Source organism: Hippichthys cyanospilos, chromosome 8, assembly GCF_059441005.1.
Source record: "Hippichthys cyanospilos isolate Australia breed blue-spotted pipefish chromosome 8, RoL_Hcya_1.0, whole genome shotgun sequence".
Taxonomy (NCBI): domain Eukaryota; kingdom Metazoa; phylum Chordata; class Actinopteri; order Syngnathiformes; family Syngnathidae; genus Hippichthys; species Hippichthys cyanospilos.
The window spans coordinates 17,649,748-17,670,404 of record NC_142376.1 but is presented as its reverse complement, the minus strand read 5'-3'; the positions used below and the strand labels follow the sequence as shown (position 1 = coordinate 17,670,404).

Below are 20,657 nucleotides of genomic sequence, written 5' to 3'. Positions count from 1 at the left end.
AATGAGTTTCTTCCACAGGGTTTCCGGGCTCTCCTTTAGAGATAGCGTGAGAAGCTCTGTCATCTGAGAGGGACTCCCTTTCGAGTCGCTGCGCCTCCGCGCTGACAGGAGCCAGTTGAGGTGGCTCGGGCATCTGGTTAGGATACGTTCCGGACACCTCCCTCGGGAGATGTTCCGGGCATGTCCCACTGGGAGGAGGCTCTAGGCTCGACCCAGGACACACTGGAGAGACTATATCTCTCGGCTGGCTTGGGAACCCCTGGGGATCCTCCTGGAGGAGCTGGACCAGGTGGCTGGGGAGAGGAAAGTCTGCGCTTCCCTGCTCAAGCTGCTGCCCCCGTGACCCGACCCCCGGATGGATGGATGAATGGATCGATGCTGTTTAACGCAAGTCTGGTGGCCAAAACTACACTAGTAAGACTTATTCATTAAAAACGGTCATTGATAAGTTATCATAATCACTTACCATAATTGTTGTAGGACTTGCCATTAGTTCCCTGTCCATAATATTCTGAGATGCTAAAAAAGGAAAGACGTCAACAGTACCAAATGTCAGTCCCACTGTATTTATTTTACATTTTCAATGAATGCATTGAGTGAGAATGAATAATCTGTTATTCCTTTTAAAATATCTGCTTGCTAAAAGTTAAACACCTCTACAGACGGTTTTACCGCTAGAGATGCACGTGAGTAAACAGCAGACTTAAATAACAAATGCTAAATTGTTTAACTGTGTGCAAATGTCACCTCTTCGACTGATTGCTGTAGTTATCGTCATAGGTGTCGTAGCTTCCATCATCGTATTCGTCACCGTATCCATCGTCGTAGCCCTGCGAGGGAGGATGGTGTGAGCAAGACGATTGGCTCTTCAACTCATTCATTTGCACTCTAAGTGAAAAAAAATCAATGCTGAGTAGTACTGCAGGCAGTGTCCGTAATGCAGGAGGAAACTAGAACAATGCATGCAATACCGCAAGTATTGATCAAGGGCTGCAGTCGAACATGTACCTTTATTTGAACAAAATGAACACGTTCTGAGGTTTCATCGAAGAGCTTGATAAACAGCTACAAAGAGGACATGCGCAGACATCCACTGACAACACTCCAAATACCAAACGAGAATGCCTGTTAAGTTTTCTGCAGAAAACAAACAAAACATTCCCTAACTGGATCACTTCCATCTTTTGGTAATGGCAAGCCTGTTCTGTGCTCATAAAGCTATTAAAATACACACTGTATTTTTCCCTTTGTCACAAAGTAATTGTCTTGGAACAAAGTGGAAATATAATTTGAAAGCTTTCAGAGGAGACTTTTTGATTGCAAGGACTTATCCGACTGAAATGTTGGAGGAGGCTAGAGCAATTGGAGGAAGCTAACTGAAACTGAGAATCAAACCTAGAACCTCCGATTTGCGAGGCACACAGGAAGTGGTGCTTGTTTCCCCTGAAGATTTATGTCAAATCTCACTTTCAGGATTCTGCTGTTTCTGAGACAAGGCCTTCAAAAATACTATCAGGAGGGACAATGTGCCCTTGTATCCTCTTATTAATGAGGCATGGTCTTCTAGTTTGACACTCATCTGCAAAAGAAAAGAAATAACACGGGCCCTTTTATTCAGGCAGGTAAGCATAAATCAAATGTTAACACAAAGGTGGAGGGTTCTTATTGGGCATAATTAGGACAGCAAGGAGCCGAAGGCCCGTAGCCATGTGCTTCATTATCAGTTGACAACCTGCATTTCCCCCGACAGTGACGGATCTTCACGCCGAGCTGCTTCTGAATGTGCCGCTGCAAAGCAGGATGGGAAGGAAAATGGGATTTGCGCAGGTTTTTGTCTCAGTGAACGCTTGTTCGCTCTTCACGCTCTCCACCTTTGCAAATGCACCTTTTGTTCTGGCATATTCTCATTATTTATTCATACGGCCCTCTCAAATCAAACCCTTATTATCACCTCAAACATGTGATAAGCGGAATCAATTTTCCACATGACTTTCTCAGTTTCATTATTTGTTCCTTGGGTAAAAGAGGTTAAAATTTGAAAGGAAAATGAGGCAAGATTTGAACAAATTGTGTCTTTTCTCCTCTGTGATTAATATTCTGCTTCAGTTTTGCATTCCATTAAATAATATAGTCTAAGTAGAGTGAGCCATGAGTCTTTTAATTAGTAGAACATGGATCCACTTTGAACTTTATACGGCGCAGCGGATGAGGACGTTGTCCTCAGAAGTGGCCAGAGAGAGTGTTCGCCTCCTCGAAAAACACAAATCTGAAGCATCTTTTCGAGAAAATGCTAAACTGGGAGGATTTTTCTTCTCTTTTCAAAAGGGTGTCTTTTGCAGCTTCCACAGATGATGGAGTTTCCTTTTCCCTCTCAAAGCCTCCCAAAGCTCTGTGTTTAATCACATTAGCGTTTTTCAGCCCTGTTATGGTTGCAGGGCTCTGGTTTTGCAGAAGCAAGCAATGCAATTCAAATTTGACCAACAATTTCCACGCTCACCACATTATAGGTGTATAATATAAGGCTAATTTAACTCCATAAACACAAGCTTCTTTGAGAGTGCCAAATTGTTTACCCTAAAGTAATTTATTCAATGACTGACTTTTCTGTACATATAAGTCATACATACATCTGCTTTTCGTTTCATAAAAATAGTATTGTTAAGCCATAATACTGCGTCTTCCTGTATACTTTACATTTTGGGGTTGTCCTATTTAAAAGGTAATTTATATTTTATTATTACTTTTTTTTTTTTTACATTCAATTTTACGTTCATTTTTATGGTCCTTTTCTCCCTTTCTACTTGTTTTTTTTTAACTATAGTTAACAAGAACCTTGTGCCATTAACCCTTGAAGAATATATTGCTTGAAGAACTATTAAAAATCCACACACACATTCAGGTTTTCATGTTACATTATGCATTACATAGACATATACAATTCTCAAAAAATCAATTTCTACTTATCATCTAAGTTATGATCAGTACTAAACATGAACTTTGTATTTTTTATTTAAAGTTTTTTTTATGAACATTAATTTGACGTTATACTATTGTTGCTATATTGATGTCATAAAATTCCTACATAACACATTCCTGCAAAAGCAATGATCGTATAATGCATTTTTGTTAAGACCTTGGTAGCCATAGTGAAGGCATTTGTACAAGATTTCATTGGGTCTTTCTTTGAATCTGCCTTTGCGGTTCCTTTCACACTCTTCTGCCATATTCAATTGGCGTAACACATATTTAATGTAAGTGGCCCCAAATTATATCCCATGCTGTTGCAGCATACTGTGAGAGAGGAAAATATATTATTAATACATAACGGCGGAAACATCAACCGACTGCTGAAAAAGCAGATATCTTATCTCAGGAAAACAGTCCTCCTTTGACTGGATAAGAGATCTGCATTAGAAGCACTTTCATATCATAGCAAAAACGGAATTTTGCAGCTTAGCACATGTGAGGCACAGTGATGTACAAAAGTACAAAGTACAAAAGTACAAAATGCCAGCTTATATCAAGCTGTGTTAATATAGAGCTTGAATACTAAAATCCCGCGCCGGATGCAAATGCTGACTTCTGGTTGAGCGCAGATATTTTTGAAGTGTGTCCAAGACTGTTCTTTAAGCATGCGTACACAGAATACAATAGACAACTTCATGTTGTCCGCTTGATTACATGTGTTTGTATGTATATACAGTTACTTCAGCTCCATACAGCTATTAATTGATCACTTCTTTCATGATTATGCATACAGCTCGAATAGAATAACGCCCCTCACCCACGTCGTTCATTGCATTAATGCCCTTCTGATTGGGTTCTTTTTAGAACGGGAATAACACTTTCGGTCATTTAATTACACCGAGGTGCAACAGTGTTCATTAATCCCAAATAGTCTCTTGATAGCTTTTGTGTGACAACCATGATTGCACCACATGAGATGGAAAACAGCCTATCACGAGATCAGTTATTCACAAAAGAAACACGCAAAGTGTAATGAGATGTATTCATATGTAAAGACCAATATGAATGTATAAATATGCTGTAATATATTATTTTGTTCCAGTTTGCCTCGCATCATAGTTCTGGTTGTGAATTTCAACGAAGGCATACAACAAGGTTAGAAAACCTTTAAACATAGGCTCATGATTTTGTTTTGTTTGTTGTGGAATCTTTTAGGATATAGGTTGAAGCGGTAAAATACATTTTAAAACAAATTTGTCTTTTTGGATTCTTTTATATTTAAGGCTTCAAAGACACAAGTCTTAACAGAGAAGTCTGCTGGTCGGTAAGACAGTCTGCAGGGACGAGTAAAGGAAACGATTCTATGGTGGGAGAAGCTACAAGAAGGGAGTCAAGTACAATACGATGATATACGTCTTGTTAAACTCACTTTTCTCTCAACGTCATCTCATTCTTGCGAGAGAGAGTTCTCATGTACTTTCAATGACAGGTTCATGTTCTAATTAATTCTTTTTTTTTTTAACTACCGAAACATCTCAGCAATCAGATGTCACATCAGATCTGTAAGTGAATGGGAAATGTTGTGTGTATGAATTCATAGGCATAAAACGAGGGAGTTTGACAATGAAAAATACATTTCTTGATACATTTTATGATTGCGATTGAGATTTTTAATCTATGAGAAAAAAATGGCCCCAAATACCTGCATCCATTTTCTGTACAGTATATTCTCATGGGGACTGCAGGGAAACTGAAACATATACCTACTCTGAAAATACATAAATATTCATAACCAAACAAAGTCTGCTCATATAACTCACAGTCCTCAAACTTTCAGTGAAAGCCACTGAATTAATTAATTCACATGAGCTGTACAACTTGTCCAATTAAATACTGTATTTCCCAAGCTATTGGAACTATTCCATCCCTTGCAGTACTATTCATAAATGGTGCAGTTGATGCTTCCATCTGGCAGATGTAATGGTGCCAGAAAGGTTATAGCAAGGTGAGATTTGTCATAGAAAGATATAGCGAACGAATATTGAATTCATAAATTATGAAGAGGCACAGAAACATGATAACAACCAGCATCCTTGTACTTTCTGTAGAAGTTTTAAATCAATACCAATCTCAATAGGTGCCATTATGGACATGGTATCACTTTTAGGAGCCAGCCTGACACTTTGACAATGCCCATCAGTCATCAGCCTCTGGAGAAATTGACACAATATCCACACAGGGCGCATCTTTGCAAAGCCAAACCTGCCCCGCTGAGCGATTGCTGTTTGATCAGCTCGCTCAGAGTAGAATATCGGGTTTGGCATAGAAAGAAGCATTACATCGACCCTAAACTCACTCTCAGAAGACGCTCAAAGTAAACTGTTTAATGTAGCAGAAAAAAAGTCCCGGCAAAGTAAGGTATGAGAGAAGAAAATGTTCGGGACAAACTCATCTTCTTTCTGTAATCCCTAGTCTCTGTGCTCCCAACCTCCTATCCAACCTTCAATTACAAAGAGAAGAAACATTGCGCTTTTTCACTTTGCGGAAATATGCAGGCTCCACATCAGAACTCAATTTGGTTTGGTAATGAGTGCATCTCCCTGTGCAGACAGCCCAATCTTCACATGCCAGCACACAGGGGAGCTCCGCTTAGCAGGGAGCCTTGGATCGGCTCAACCGGTGAAAGGGTTGCCTTTTTAAGTTTGGGTGGAACTCGGAGATCACCTTGAGGTTGAAACCGACCTTGATAAAATCTCAAGATGGTCTTACTTTTGATTTGAAGCGTTTTTTTTTAATGAATCTCTCGCGTGAGCCTCTACGAGTCCAAGTCAGTTGAGGTTTTCAAAAATGTTCATGTTATGAGCTGACTAATACCTGAGGCACATTCACCTTGTGTTCATTAACCTTCTTATCACGGGAGTTTATGGATTTGATAAACTGTTTGTGTGTAGCTAACATGCTGTCAACTCCTGCATGGTGGTAATCATGGTGTTAATATCTTTTACTGTTCTCCCGAAGACATGTTATGCCATTGCCATAAGTGTACTTTAAAAAGACATAAAAAGCATCACAGGAAAATTTGCAAAGTAAAATGGACACAAATGATGATCAACAATATCGTGGGGTAAAAATATACTTTTGGCAAAGTGTGCAAGTTTATTTACACGATAGAGCATTGTCTTTTTAATCTGGATCTACCACTATATGTGTGTGTGTGTGTATATATATATATATATATATATATATATATATATATATATATATATATATATATATATATATATATATATATATATATACTCCACATGGCGTCAGCCCGTCCATCGGCGCATCACACAAGAAAAATGACAGATGTACATCTCTCTGACTATTAAAGTACCTTCTGCACATGCGTGTGAATTAATACCACTCCATACCATTGGCAGAGGTGGTCAAGTCAAGTCAAATTGTATTTATAAAGCACATTTAAAAAGACTTCAAAAAGTTGAAGAAATGAATTGCCTGCTCACTCCAATTTTCCAAATCATGATTCATGCCCCATTTTGCTCTTCCTCTACATGTAAAATAAGAATCATCACAGATGATTAAAGCAAGCCTGAATTACAGTTCAACAGTAATGATCAGCTCTACTTTTAACCGAGTAAAATGATTGGACTTACATAGTCGTCGTATGAGTCATGCGAGCTGGCTAACACTGGAGGTGGGAACCCTCCAATTGACGCTACCACTGCTCCTCTGGCTCTCGGGGTTTGAGCTTCCCTTGTTAAAACAGCTGCAGCGAGCTTGCTGTGTGTTGCAGGAGTCGTTCCCCGAGGTGTTACCGTGCTCCTTCCTGTGTTTCTGCGGGTCCTGCACAGAGCAAGCAAGCAGAAGAGCTTGGCGCTGATTTGCCTTGGGAATCTACCCTGCAAGTTTTGTGAAGAGTCTGCAAATTGCTGTGAAATCAGTGAAATCGGGTTTAGCGCTGCCTCAGTCTGCGGTCGCCTCACAGCAAAGTGTGCCTGAAAGAAAGCTGAAATGAGCATAACCTCAACTGCCAGTGAGGGATTGGAGCTATTGCAGCCTGAAATGTGTTAGCATTGAGAGCTACTGTACTGCAACAAAACAATGTAGAATGCCAACCTCCTCCAAGGCCAATCACTATTTTTCAACATCAAATTTACATCTTATGCCCAAATGTACCAATGGACAAATGTTTATGTAGATTGGGATGTTGATGGACAGAGGTTTTTAGATTACACGGGAATGGACGAGTGATGTGACATTCGCAAATGAACCGAGTCTCTTGAATGACTCTTGACTGTGAACGATGGGACTCGAGCCCCACCCCTGCCCACCACTCACTTCTGCAGGGCACAATTTTTGCAGAGCGAGTCGTCTTTGCATATTAGCGCCTTACAGTTCAGTTTTATTTTATTTTTTAAGCTTTGGAATACACACGGACTGAGTGGGGAGCGAAGGAAGGAAAGGGCAGAGGTAGAGTGGAGGCGCTGCCTTCGTCGTGTAGATGTGAGTGGCTATAGACTAGATTTGATTAAAGTCAATTTGTCAAAACCAACCTATATTTACTCATGAGTGTATGTGAACGGACAGATAAATGTTAACTTTATATACAGCGGTATGAAAAGGTTTGGGCACCCCTGATCATTTTCAAGATTTTCCTTTGGTGTTTCGGATCAGCAATTTCAGTAAAACATATCATATAGCAGATAAACACTGTGATAGTTGGGAAGTGAAATGAAGTTCATAGGATTAAAGAAAGTGGGCAATAAATATTTAAACAAAAGTGGGAAGGTGCATACATTTTGGCACCCTAACATAAAAATGACCAATATTTAGTAGAGCCTCCTTTTGCAGCAATAACAGCCTCGAAACGCTTCCTCTGGCTTCCAGTGAGGGTCCGGACTCTGGATTCTAGCTGAAGGTATTTTCTTCTTTACAAAACATCTCTAGTTCAGTCAGGTTTGATGGTTTTCGAGCATGGACTGCCCGCTTTAAATCACACCACTGATTTTTAGTAATATTCAGGTCTGGGGACTGAGATGGCCATTCCAGAACATTGTACTTGTTCCCCTGCATGCATGCCTTAGTAGAATTTGACCAGTGTTTAGTGTCGTTGTGTCGTTTAGTGACGCAATTTCAACTTTGTCACTGATTCTTGAACATTGTTTTTCAAGAATCTGCTGGTACTGAATCCATGCGATCTTCAACTTGAATAGGTTCGCCAGTATGTGCACTGGCCACACAGCACCTCAGCATGATGGAACCACAACCAAATTTTACTGTGGGCAGAGTTGGAATACTGTCTTCTCTTTCCGCATTACACGCAGCCCCTTGTTATGTCAAAATAACTCCATTTTAGTTTCATCGGTCAACAGCACCTTATTCCAAAATGAAGCTGGCGTGTCCAATTGTGCTTTTGCATACCTCAAGCAACTTTGTTTTGGGTATGTGTGCAGAAAAGGCTTCTCTTGCATTACTCTCCCATACAGCATCTCCTTACGCAAATTGCGCTGAATAGCTGAACAACGCACAGTGACACCTTCTGAAGCAAAATCATGTTGTTGGTCTTCAGAGCTGGTCTGTGGGTTGAGTTTGACTGTTTTGTTTTTCTTGGCCAGCGACTTCTGACCTTAACTTGAACTGTGCTTGTGGTCTTCCATTTCCTCACTAGGTTCCTTAGCTTAGTCTAAAACATAAAAAAAATTAGCAAAGTGCATCAAAGTGCCCGGGAAAAAAAATCGTATTTTACCGCACTAAAGGTATTCCATTCAATAAAAAACAAGGGTGCCCAGATTTATGCACCTGTCTACTTTTGTTTAAGTAATTATTGCACACTTTCTGTAAATCCTGTCAACTTCATTTCACATATCACAGTGTTTATCTGCTATAAGATATATCTTACTGGAATTGATGATCTGAACCACCAATGATTTATAAAGGAAAATCCTGAAAATGATCAGGGGTGCCCAAAATTTCTCATAACACTGTACCTATGTGAATGAAGACCCAATCTAAGTATGCATGTTATGTAATGTAAGGCAGTGATTCCCAACAACCAAAAGACAAATGGGATAGGATCCAGGATGCCTGCAACCCTCATGAGGCACAACAGATTATAAAGTGCAATGCTACATATTAAGTGAAACAGAACAGCAAATAAGTCAAACTTTGTTCAACTTCAATAATCATTTCAGCCATTGTATTTTGGCTAAAATGTAATTGTAGATACGTATCATAATGAAGTCTCAACAGAATCTCTGGGTAATTTGGTTAAAAAAAACTGCTTTTTTTAATTGATTTTTTTTTTTTTTTTGCTTGCACGTCAGAAGAAAATTGTGAAGCCGATTGCAGCAACAATTGTTATTGCTCTGCATGACAGGAAAACACACTGGAAACACGGTGAGTAGATCAACTTCAAAAAGACCTTACTTTACCGATGATATATAGGCACAAAAGCATTGGTACTTTTTTATTTTTTAAGTTGTTCCCAGCAGCATGTCACATTGAAATGGTTTGACTATTCTTTCTCCTGCACAAACTGTTGCTCCCGACTCCCGATACAAACAACACAATGCTGTTCTGAAATAATGTTCAATCGCCAATTGAGGGCACTAACAAATGACTTAATTAATTACTTACTTAATTAATTACCCTGACAGTGGCATATGCACATGTTCCCAGTGTTTGCCGGTGGCTGGGACTCAACTATAGCAGCCTCTGAAATAAATTAGATGCTTGCTAGCAACGCTCGAGCACTCTATTATAGGCTGGTGAGAGCATTGGGTTACTTTTGCGTTTTATAATATTCATACATCACTTTGATATAGCTTGTTGCTAGACACTCAAGACGCTTGACAATGGATACATTATTCATGTGCTCACAATTTCATACAACAGTGGTGGTAAACTACATTGTGTAGCCACAGCTTCCCTGGGGCAGGCTTACGAAGATGTGGCTGCCACACTGTGCCTACGGCCCCTCCGACCAACCACTGGAGGCAAGGTTTGCGAGGGGTCTTGCCCAAGGACACAACTACACATGACTTGGACAGAGTGGGACTGGAACAGGCGACCTGCTCTACCACGGTCGCCCCAGACATTTACAGTTATAAATTACTACATATTTTGATGCTGACGGTCTGGTTTTCTTATGACTTTTTAATGATCAAACGAGGCTAACTCAAATGTGCTCATTGAGGTGGTCAGAAAACTATAGTGCATATGCCTTTTTTGTGAGCCATGATACCTATTAGGTAAATGGAAAATATATAATATGTGCAAAATATGTGCTGTGGCTCACTGAACATTGGGAAATACTGATATAAACAAATGTTTACACTACGTGTTTATGCATGGCCACACTGATGCGATGCATGTGTGTGCCCGTAAATGAACAAACACAGATGGTTCAAGTGTGGAAATTTATGAATGGATGAACATACAACAGATGCTTTCACTTTCTGTTCATGTTGAATGGACAGACAGATGCTTCACTGTGATAACATTTTGATGGACAAACATGTTTGCATTACGAGTGAATGGACAGACAGATGCTTCTATCATGTAAATTGTCATACAATGTTTCCTGGTGAGTTTGCAAAGGTGGAGCTTTTGAAGGAGCATTGTATGAATTTGGATGGGACTGTCATTTTTGTAAAAGGACGAGAGAATCACGAGCAGGATAGCAGGTCGGATTTTACATCGCAAGGCAGTATATTGTCCTCTAATTTGCATTTGAACGTACGTGTTGTAGGTGGGCTGGGATAGCCTTATTTGCTCTGGTGTATCCTCCTCTAGGTAACAGCCTATTGAGGGCCAGAAATACAGCGTCTCAAAGGGGTATTAGCGGTGCATATTTTTCATGGAGATTTACACTAATTGCTTATCAGTGTGCCATAAGCAGTAAATCTGAGTAGGGAAGTGCTGCTGGTGGTGCAGACTTTTCGGTTGTTGTCATGAGCATTCCTTGATACTGCCGGAATAAGCATGTCTCCACGTGCTGCCAAAATTTCACAGAATGTACTGGTTTACGCAGACCACCATCTGTTATACTCTGCACAATTTGCTCTAATGAATAAATACACGAGAAAAGGTGCCAAAAAGGCAAGCATTTCATATACCTGTATGTAACCACATGCACATCTGAGCTAATTAAATGCTTTGTTTGCTTTATACTTTATGCAGCTATAAGGGTTAGATTATTGTCTACTTAAAATATGTTCTCTATTGATATCATATACAGTATGGGGGTTTTGTTGGCAATGAGCGCCACGTTGCAAAAATTTCACATATTGTTTTAACTGATGAAGGTTCAGTTAGCACTTGATGCATGGAAGCAGTTTTAGGAGGGCTGTATATAACCCTTTGATGATGATAATGATGACTCTACATGTTTTCATTTTCACATTTGAAAATCTTGTCCATTTCATTTTATAGCCCATCTTTTGATGTTTCTCAAAATCCACATTTACTAAAACATTTTTTTTACTCAAATCTAACTGTTAGGTGTCTAAGATTCTGTCCGTTCCATATATGGAAGCTCCATAAGTACAAATTAAGAATGGTATAAAACGTAAGAAACAGTTACCTGGTGGATACAGTGGTCGTTGCCCGAATGATTCTTCCTTGGACATTCCTGCCTCTGCTAGACTCATCAGAACCGTTCAACAGTGAAAGCTCTCGTAGTTGCTCCTGTCTGATCTCGTCATTGTAGTCCTGTGGAAGCAAAACAACCGGGATGCACTCTGAATAGAAGCAACTGTCATCAAATTGTCATCGCCTTGACAGATGTTTTCATTCTGATGAATAAAATTCATCCCCCCATCCCACCTTAATCATCCATCCAAGACCATCTTCCAATTTGTCTTGGAAAAAGGTCTAATTGAAGGTTTCAACTTTTTTTTAAATTATAGCTGAGAGCAATTTTAGTCAAACCATTACCAAACATGATAACAATAATTGCACAGAAAAGCAGCATGATAGGATAATAAAAGATCTTCTAATTTCTGACAAAATAAACACATTCATTACAAAAGAAATGCCAAGCCAAGTCTGCATAATTGCACTCTCCCATTTTATATGGGTTGCGGACAGCAAGAAAGTTTCTGTTACTTTGTGACATGTGTCTGCACTTGTCCTTTTGACTGGAAAAGTAAAATACCTTCAAGGGTGAATGGAAGAGTTATGGATCGACATTAACAATACATATTTATTTGTCTATTTGTCTAATGTCTATTTGCCTTATTTCAAATGGGACAGATCATATTTTATATAGCTAAAACATATGCATTGGTCTAGAGCAGGGGTCGGCAACCCGCGGCTCTCGAGCCGCATGCGGCTCTTTAGCGAGGTCCTAGTGGCTCCCTGGAGCTTTTTCAAAAATGATTGAAAATGGAAAAAGATGGGGGAGAAAAACATTTTTTTTCGTTTTAATGTGGTTTCTGTAGGGGGACAAACATGACAAAAACATTCTTAACATTTTCCAATGCTGTAAAAATGTGTAAAATAAATATTACATTTCAACATTTCTGTCAACAAAGAATTACGTCATAGCCTGAGACACGCGTTTCTGTTAGCAGGGCGGGATGCTAGGCAAGTGGCCGTTGTATACAAACCGGCGGCCATGAGCCATGGATCCCAAAGGGAAAAAGAGAAAAATAACTGAAGAGAACAGACGATTCAACATTTCTTGGACCGAATCATTTGCATTCGTTGCCAATGCAGAGGGATTGCCTGAATGTTTGCTCTGTAGCGAGAAGTTGTCAAATAACAAAAATAGCAATGTGGAACGACATTTTCAGGGAAGGCGTTCTACATTTACAGCCGAGTACCCAGTTGGCAATGAGAGAAAAAGTGCGATTGCATTACTTCTGCAGAAATTAGAGGAGCGCAAAAATATATTTAAGAAGTGGATTGCATCTCCAAACTCCACGACTGCTGCAAGTTTCATTGCAACCCGGGAGATAATAAAATGTGGCAAACCGTTTACAGTTGGTGACTGCATGGAGTCATTCATCAACATATCAGAACACCAATTTAAGGACTTCATAAACAAAACCAGGATCATACAAAAAAAAAAAAGACACGCCTCTCTCCGCCAAGACAGTGAAGGAAAGAACGATTAAAATGGCAGGCAACACCGATCAACAAATCAAGGACATTAATTCAGCGCCAGCATACTCAATTGCCAGTGATGTGATCGATATTGAACAGACTGCGCGTTTATGCAGGTATGTGGCTGATGTTTTATTTTTATAGATGCAGGCTACGTTTTATTGCACTCTATTGCCCAGATAAGGGCCACCTTATGCATGTTCCATTTTGTTTTTTTCGAATCCTCATGAATAAAATCTTCTAAAATCCGCTTTATTTAATTTAATCAAAGCAATGAAACATAATTCATTAATATTGTAATTTAGTTAAACTTGAGGCGGCATCGCACAACATAGTCATGTGGTGTGTCAGGATGCACTGCAGGAAAAATAAACATTTAATCATGAAGCCTCATTATGTATTCATAGTTAATCATTTTGATAGTAGGCTAATATAGCTATTATAGATACATACAGCATGTGTTGCCTTCATTACAAGGCTTTTATTTTTTTGTGGCTCCAGACATATTCGTTTTTGTTTTTTTTGGTCCAATATGGCTCTTTCAACATTTTGGGTTGCCGACCCCTGGTCTAGAGATTAAAGCAAAATTATTAACCTTATTGTTTAGTGATGGGATAGCCAGGAACTAACCCCTCTCACGATGCTAGTCCTAAGTTATTGTTAACAGTTTTCACAAACAGAAAAACAAAACATGTAACATCGACTGAGTATTTTTAAATTGATCAACGCTTGATTATTGGCCGTGACGAATTACCGTATTTTCCGCACTATAAGGGGCACCTAAAGGCCTTAAGTTTTTTTTAGAAGCTGATGGTGCGCCTTATAATCAGGTGCACCTGATATATGGATAAATATCGAGATTGGGATTCGTAGATGGGGAATGAACTGATAAAGTAAGGTTGACTTGTTTCTTTTGTGTGTTTACAGTTGAACAAGGTTGGTCATATTGACATTGAGTTATTATGCTATTGATAGTTTAGAGTTAGTATTTGTGTTATTATTGTTATTACTTTGAGTATTGCTATGTTGTGATTGAAAAAGTTCTAAAATATTTGATTAATTGAGGGTGTGCCTTATAATCCGGTGTGCCTTATATATGGAAAAAGTTTTAAAATATGTCATTAATTGAGGGTGCGCCTTATAATCCGGTGCACCTTAGTGTGGAAAATACGTTACTTCAATCTTTTTAGTTTAAGATCATTTGCTTTTTTTTCAGAGCAGCCTTCATTGCACAGTGAGATAGAATTTTACTTTCTATTGATGAATCTAGTACAGTATTAGACAATATGCTCAATTTTTGTGATCAAAGCAAGTATGACATGAAGCACTGTATAAATCTGCACGGAGGTTGGCTAGACTATGTTTTGGTATTTTCGCAGATGCATGGAGTTTGTCACTGTTAAAAACAGCCTTTTTGCACCATTGTGTGTTTGAGCACAGCCAACTCGATTAGCCACCGGTCAAAGCAGCTGTTTTCATTCCCTTTAAAATGGGTGTGAGAGAGGTGGAGTCCTTGACATGTTGGCAGAAGAAACTGATTTGCTGAAGTCCAAGCCGGAGTTCGAGATGCACAACATGTTTTATAAAGAACTGCAGGGAATTGAGAAATGGACAGATGATGTTTGTTAGTGCATGTCTGTTGTTAGTGTCATATTAGTATTAAAACCAATAGATATCTACATTTATATAAAACCTCATGATTTCATTCAATAATTTCACATAAGTCACTATGTAAATGACCTTCCCATTATTTTGCTTTTTGCGGGTGTGGTTCATATATTTGCTACACTATTACTTAAATATCGCTGGTGGTTTTATTTTGAAGGATCTAAGAAAAGGAAGTGTCACAAATTGTGAACTACTACTGACATGAAAACTGACATACTTTCAGAAGAAGCGCCAACTCTTTGCTGACAAGAAACGTGCACCACATTGAAACCCAGCAAAAACTAACGTTGGCTGAGAAGGGAACAAGGTTCGTATTATGTTTGACTTTTTAATTAATTAATTAATTTTTGAATGAACGTTGGTATATTTGGCTGCGTTTATGGTTTGCAGCCTAGTAAAACTACAGTTTCCATTCACTAGAGAATCTTAACCCACATGTAAAGTGATACCTTTTCTCTTCATATCCTCCTTTTGTGCAGTTCCCACGATCATGTTTATAAGCCCACCAACGCTGTACTTAGGCATAAGAATCGCACAAAGGAAATCTCTGCCCGAAAATAGATTGATTCAACCAGGAGCAGATTATCGGGGAATATATATATATATATATATATATATATATATATATATATATATATATATATATATATATATATATATATATATATATATATATATATATATATATATATATATATATATATGTATATTGGAGGTCTCTTTCTCTTGGCACTGAGATGTACAATGTACCCACTCGGGCGTCACCATAAGTTTTTAAAAGGACCGTAGCACATTGAAGAGCTCTCTTTACCTTCGAACTGAGATGTACAATACTGTATATCCACTCAGGTGTCCCCATAAGTTTTTAAAAGCACAGTAGCGCGTGTGTCGAGCTGTGCTTTGGTGTCTTGTTGCTGCCTTGGTTAAAAAAAAATGAAGTTTGCAAATCCAGTGTAGGTCCAAACACCAAATCGATCCTTTGCCAAAAAAAAGGGCATTCCCAGCAGAACTATTTGCCAGGGTTAGCTCACGCCTCTGGTAGCCCAGTCAGAAATATGGCTAAGTAGGGACAGGTTTGCGAATAGCTAGGCTACGCCTCTAGCCAAAGCCACACCGCATAGCTTGCTTGTTGAGCACTGCACCGCCTTCCTGCAGTGAGCATCCACTCAAATTCCATGTAAGGCCTCTAGATGGCAATCTTATGACTCGGTTGACTATTCCAGCTGTCTATCAAGTTATACGGGCCGCTCACATGTCCACCTGCGCTTGCGCAGAAGCAACTGTTGAAGCGAATGCCCTCGCGCCTTCGGGAGCAGGCAGATTAAATACAGCCTGGTGACATAAATTAGCTGAATTCTAATTGGCTAAAAAATCCAACTTAAAACTACAACACTAGAAGGAGCATAACCAAATTGATATAATACGACACAAACAGAACAGAATATGGAGAATAATGTTATAAATAAATAAAAAATACAATATATGTATTCAGTAAAAATTAATTTGAAACTAAATTGACTTTCATTGTAGTTAGGTTATGGGTTATGGGTTATAGGTTATGTTAGGCCAGCAGAGAAGGCCTTGTTGGCCCCGACGGTCCACCACTGCACAAACATGATACATATTTTTAACACATCCTTGAGGCATGGCCTTAACTCATGCTTTACACGACTAATTTACCTACTGATGACACAGCATCAACTGGGGGTCAGTGTTAAGCACACTTCAGCAACATCACAATGACTGGGGAATTGAACCCACATCTTGTTGGTTTAGAGATGACCATTCTACTATTGAGCCATGCCACTCCATTATACTTGTCTCAAAGCAGTTTTTCTTGTTACATATTTTTTTTAACATGTTCAGAATGTTCCGAACCTGACCGTCCTTCATTGTCATAGCACTTTGCAACTTGTGACTCACCACATTTGCATGTTTGGTGAGTAATAGTAATAGTAATAGTAAAAACTTTCTTCAAATTCACAACACTACTTGTCCATCACAAAACCAGACAAGCTAGTCCTGGTCAAAGATTGCATTCTCCGGTGTGTCCAGGTCTTTGTAACCCAATCCTGCCAGCAAATCACTAGGACCATCTTCCTTTTGAATTAAACTAAAAGTATACATTTTTAGTATTTTGAAGGGCCTATAGTATGATATTTAATTCTTTCCACAGTGTAATATGTGCATATAAATTACATCTGGCATGTTGGCGAATTAAATTCTTATTAAATATGTGTTTTATGGTACCAGTATTTTTAACCAGGAAGTAAAACAACTGGTTTATGCAGAGACCACATGTCTTATCAAGTGGCTGCCTTGCCCCCTTCATGACATCGCTCGATGCCGGTGGATGACGCAACACGCATCAATCCATTATCTTGACCCCTCATCCTCACAAGGCTTGAGGCTGATGGAGACAATTCCCACAGCATGAATACAGGCTAAAAGCAGGAGTTTTACTGACACTAAAATAAACAATGGTGTCAGTACACCTCCCTCGCTAACACTCATTCCTCCTATCAAAACAGTCTGCGTGGGATCCCAGTATTCAAAAAAAAGTTCCGCCCTCGTTGATTGTCCGACTGTGTGCTCCCAAACACACACTTCGGTCACCTTAGTATTTTCTGCTGTAAAATGTTGTAGTTAATAAATGAAATGTTGCTGTTTACTTGGCCAACCCGATGCAAAATCTCTCCTCCTTTGCTCCGGAACCAAAACGAAAATAAAAGAGGTTGATAAGGTTGCCGTGTATTTTCTCTTGCACAGGCGGTGCACGGAGGTGTCGGAGAGGTACAAATTGCTCCTGTCTTGCGCACTTCAAGCTGTTTTCATCTGCACGGGCGGGGCCGGTGCAAGAGAATAAGCAAGGAATGCAAGCAATGCTTAGAAATGCATGAATGAAGAAAAATAACACCTTGGGAGTTTAGAAATCAACATTGGAACTTGGTTAAAGCTTCACCAAGTTGACTTTTCTGTTGCGGCTGACTGTTATGGCCCCTTCACAAGCTCAAATTTAGTTGTACATTCTACTGCATACTCAAATTAGCATTGCATGCTTGATTTACTCAAGTACTACAACAAACCTTTTCAATACATCCATATTTTACTTAATTGGTACTTCCTTTAATCAGGAGCAACTGGGGGTTCAGTATCTTGGGGTTTCTTCAGACGTGTCTACGTAGAATTATAATTCACATTTAGAGTATATGATGTTTCAATCCAGCAATAATCATTGATACATTCATTTTTGCAGTCAAATTCTACAAAAACATCCTGCATGAATGAAAAAGAACTTCACCTAAGACATACAAAATATTTGACGCACCACATCCTTGTTCATGAGTTAATATGGCCGACAGCATTCTGTTGTTTTGAACTCAGACTGGCAGGTCTTTTAATTGGAAAGCTGGCAGTTTATTCAAAGCGCTATAAATGTGCCAGACCTTGTAAATGTTGACTGTTGACAGAGGCGTTAGCGTGAGTACACAGAGATAAACCGCGCCGAGGCACTTTGGGTCAGACTGTTTGCTCACTGAGATTAATTTTGACCATGCGTGATGCACTTCGCCCATCACCAAGCTAAAGTCGGATGTTGAATGGGTTAACACGCAATGCCCGTCAAATTCAGTCTGTGACAATATGGGGCTTTTTGTAAACTGTTTAACCCACCGGCTCCTTGGTGTGTTTCTTCATTTCTAGTTCAAACACAGCAATCTGCTCTCTCAACGTATTTTCTTTTTTTCGAAGACTATACAAATGACAGCGGTTCACTCCTTGTATTCTGCAAACCAAAATGCCTACCTCAATGGCAGCGGTACTTTATGAAAAGCATAATACAACAGTCCTTAAATATATAGCCTTTGTTGTGCTCTCCACAAATGCAGGAGAGTGACTAAATTCCTGTCAGCTCCATCGACAAGCTATCGCTGCTTTAGGCACTGCAATTACTCTTCTTGATCTTATTATCACATTGACACTGGTTAAGACTCTTAAACATACTGCTTGGTGAACATAAATCTTCACAGAGCACGGCAGGCATTGTTCATGAAGCTTATCAGCCAAAAAAGCTTTGCAAAAATCCCCATAATATGTGTCGTCCTACAAAACTTCCTGCTCAAAGATGCTCTCTGAAGCATTTTGTGGCTGTTTACCTGTACGCACACAACTGCAACTGATCAATATGATCAGTTCACTTCACGTTAGCAGGTTGTTCATTAGGATTAGATCTAGAATACAGGGTATTAATGTGAATGCCTACATGGGACATGAAACATTACACTTCCATATTCTTTCCATTCTTCCAAATGAACATCAGATTTGAATCAGACAATGGCCGTTTTGTATATATATATATATCATTTTGTAATTAGTTTTGAATTGTTTTGTTGTCAGGCTTCAAATTATGTTCATTTTATCTGAAAAAAAAAAAAAACGCAAACTGGAAATGTTCTGGAATCGTGTACCACATTTAAGCAAAGTGTTTCATTTCCTCTGGTCAAAATGCACACGCTAATTACTCTATTATGAGACAAATTGGACACAAGAAAGCATTTTGACACAGTGGTCAAAATCGTGTAATCGTGTAGCCATGATGACATTTTTTTTTTTTTACCTCAAAGTTCTTTGATAGAATTTGGCTACACCCACCAAACGTATTGAATTATCTTTATACCTCCACCAACTTTAGTCTATGTACATACATTTATATCCTGGTAAGGTGACAACTTATATGGCATGCCATTGTGATCAAGCAAATGCATTTAAACCAATGTGCTGATTCTTTTGTTGCTATGAACTTTTCAGTTTGAGGGCCATTTTTTGGCATCTTTGCTTGATTCAAACAGTATAACACTCAGTACACCGGGTAAAACCCTCAATATATTCATAACTAATAATAAAGCAGTCTCATACGACTTCTTCATAAAAGTATTACTATATTTGTTTTTTTTGTTTTTTTATTACACATTAGGCGTATAGTTGTACTGGTGTTGTGGTACATGCTGCCTTGTAAGCAGACGGTGCAGTTTGGGGAAGAGCAAACTGTGTCAAACAAATCATGTAAACGACTTACTGTTGCGACTCCTGAAGGGACAAGCCGAAAGACACAACAATAACAACACAGTTGGCTGGTATATCATTGTGATTCGAATATAGAATTAGACTTGAGACTTAATTTGTTTGGATACAAATTGGCCTATTCTACAAAATGGACGCTTTAATTTTTGTGCATTTAATTCATTTGATCTCAATGCTTAGTACATATGCAGCATATTTATCTTTCTGGCACAGTTGCAAAAACACTTGTAAGAAACAGAAAGAGCATGAACTCCATGTTACTAACTTGCACAGCTTGTCACATTTGCAAAGTTTGATGAATATTTGCAGCTTTACAAAGCACAATTACACACCACGCACATTATTTTTATGTTTTTTTTTTAAGTTCGTACAGCGCTTCTATATTTAATTTAAATGACTGAGTTGATTGTTTTTATTTCTCAGTGAGCCCATTGTGGAGTCTTGTAGTATTTGTATGAAATGACATTAGACCAGTACTAATCCATTGTTCTGGAAAAAAACTCGTAATACTGTACTTTTTCTTCATGTCTGTAAATGCAACTGAATTAACAAAGGCAAATGCAGTGACATTGCAGAAGAAGTTCTACAAGACATTAAGTTATGCTTTGAAACAATGATGTAAAACGGTTCACTTACTGGAACAAGGAATTTTTTAATCTCCTCCAAAGCGTGGCTCATGCGGGAATAGGCCTCACCCGGTGGAGCAAAGACTTCAATTAAAACATGAAGATCGTGACTCAGATGTGCGTACTTGGCCTCTCCGCTGTTCCTTAATTCTTCTTCCTGTGGAAAAAAAGAGCAGTTAAGCCGTGGCTACAGTATATATT

At 38.9% G+C, this 20,657-nt stretch overlaps 1 protein-coding gene across 5 annotated transcripts in view; it reads right to left on the bottom strand.

Annotated features, from left to right (window-relative positions):
- The window catches only part of khdrbs2 (KH domain containing, RNA binding, signal transduction associated 2), a 63,982-nt gene that overhangs the window by 9,846 nt on the left and 33,479 nt on the right, over positions 1-20,657 (bottom strand). For all 5 annotated transcript variants that reach the window (XR_015866348.1, XR_015866347.1, XR_015866349.1 and 2 more), the window contains exons 4-8: positions 20,467-20,613; positions 11,558-11,685; positions 6,627-6,816; positions 748-830; positions 467-519 (exon numbers count right to left, since the gene is read on the bottom strand). Coding sequence is in view for 1 of the 5 variants with exons in the window: in XM_088420950.1 (XP_088277076.1) it covers positions 467-519; positions 748-830; positions 6,627-6,816; positions 11,558-11,685; positions 20,467-20,613 (601 nt within the window). In the remaining 4 variants the exon portion in view is untranslated. The remainder of the gene's footprint in view (positions 1-466; positions 520-747; positions 831-6,626; positions 6,817-11,557; positions 11,686-20,466; positions 20,614-20,657) is intronic.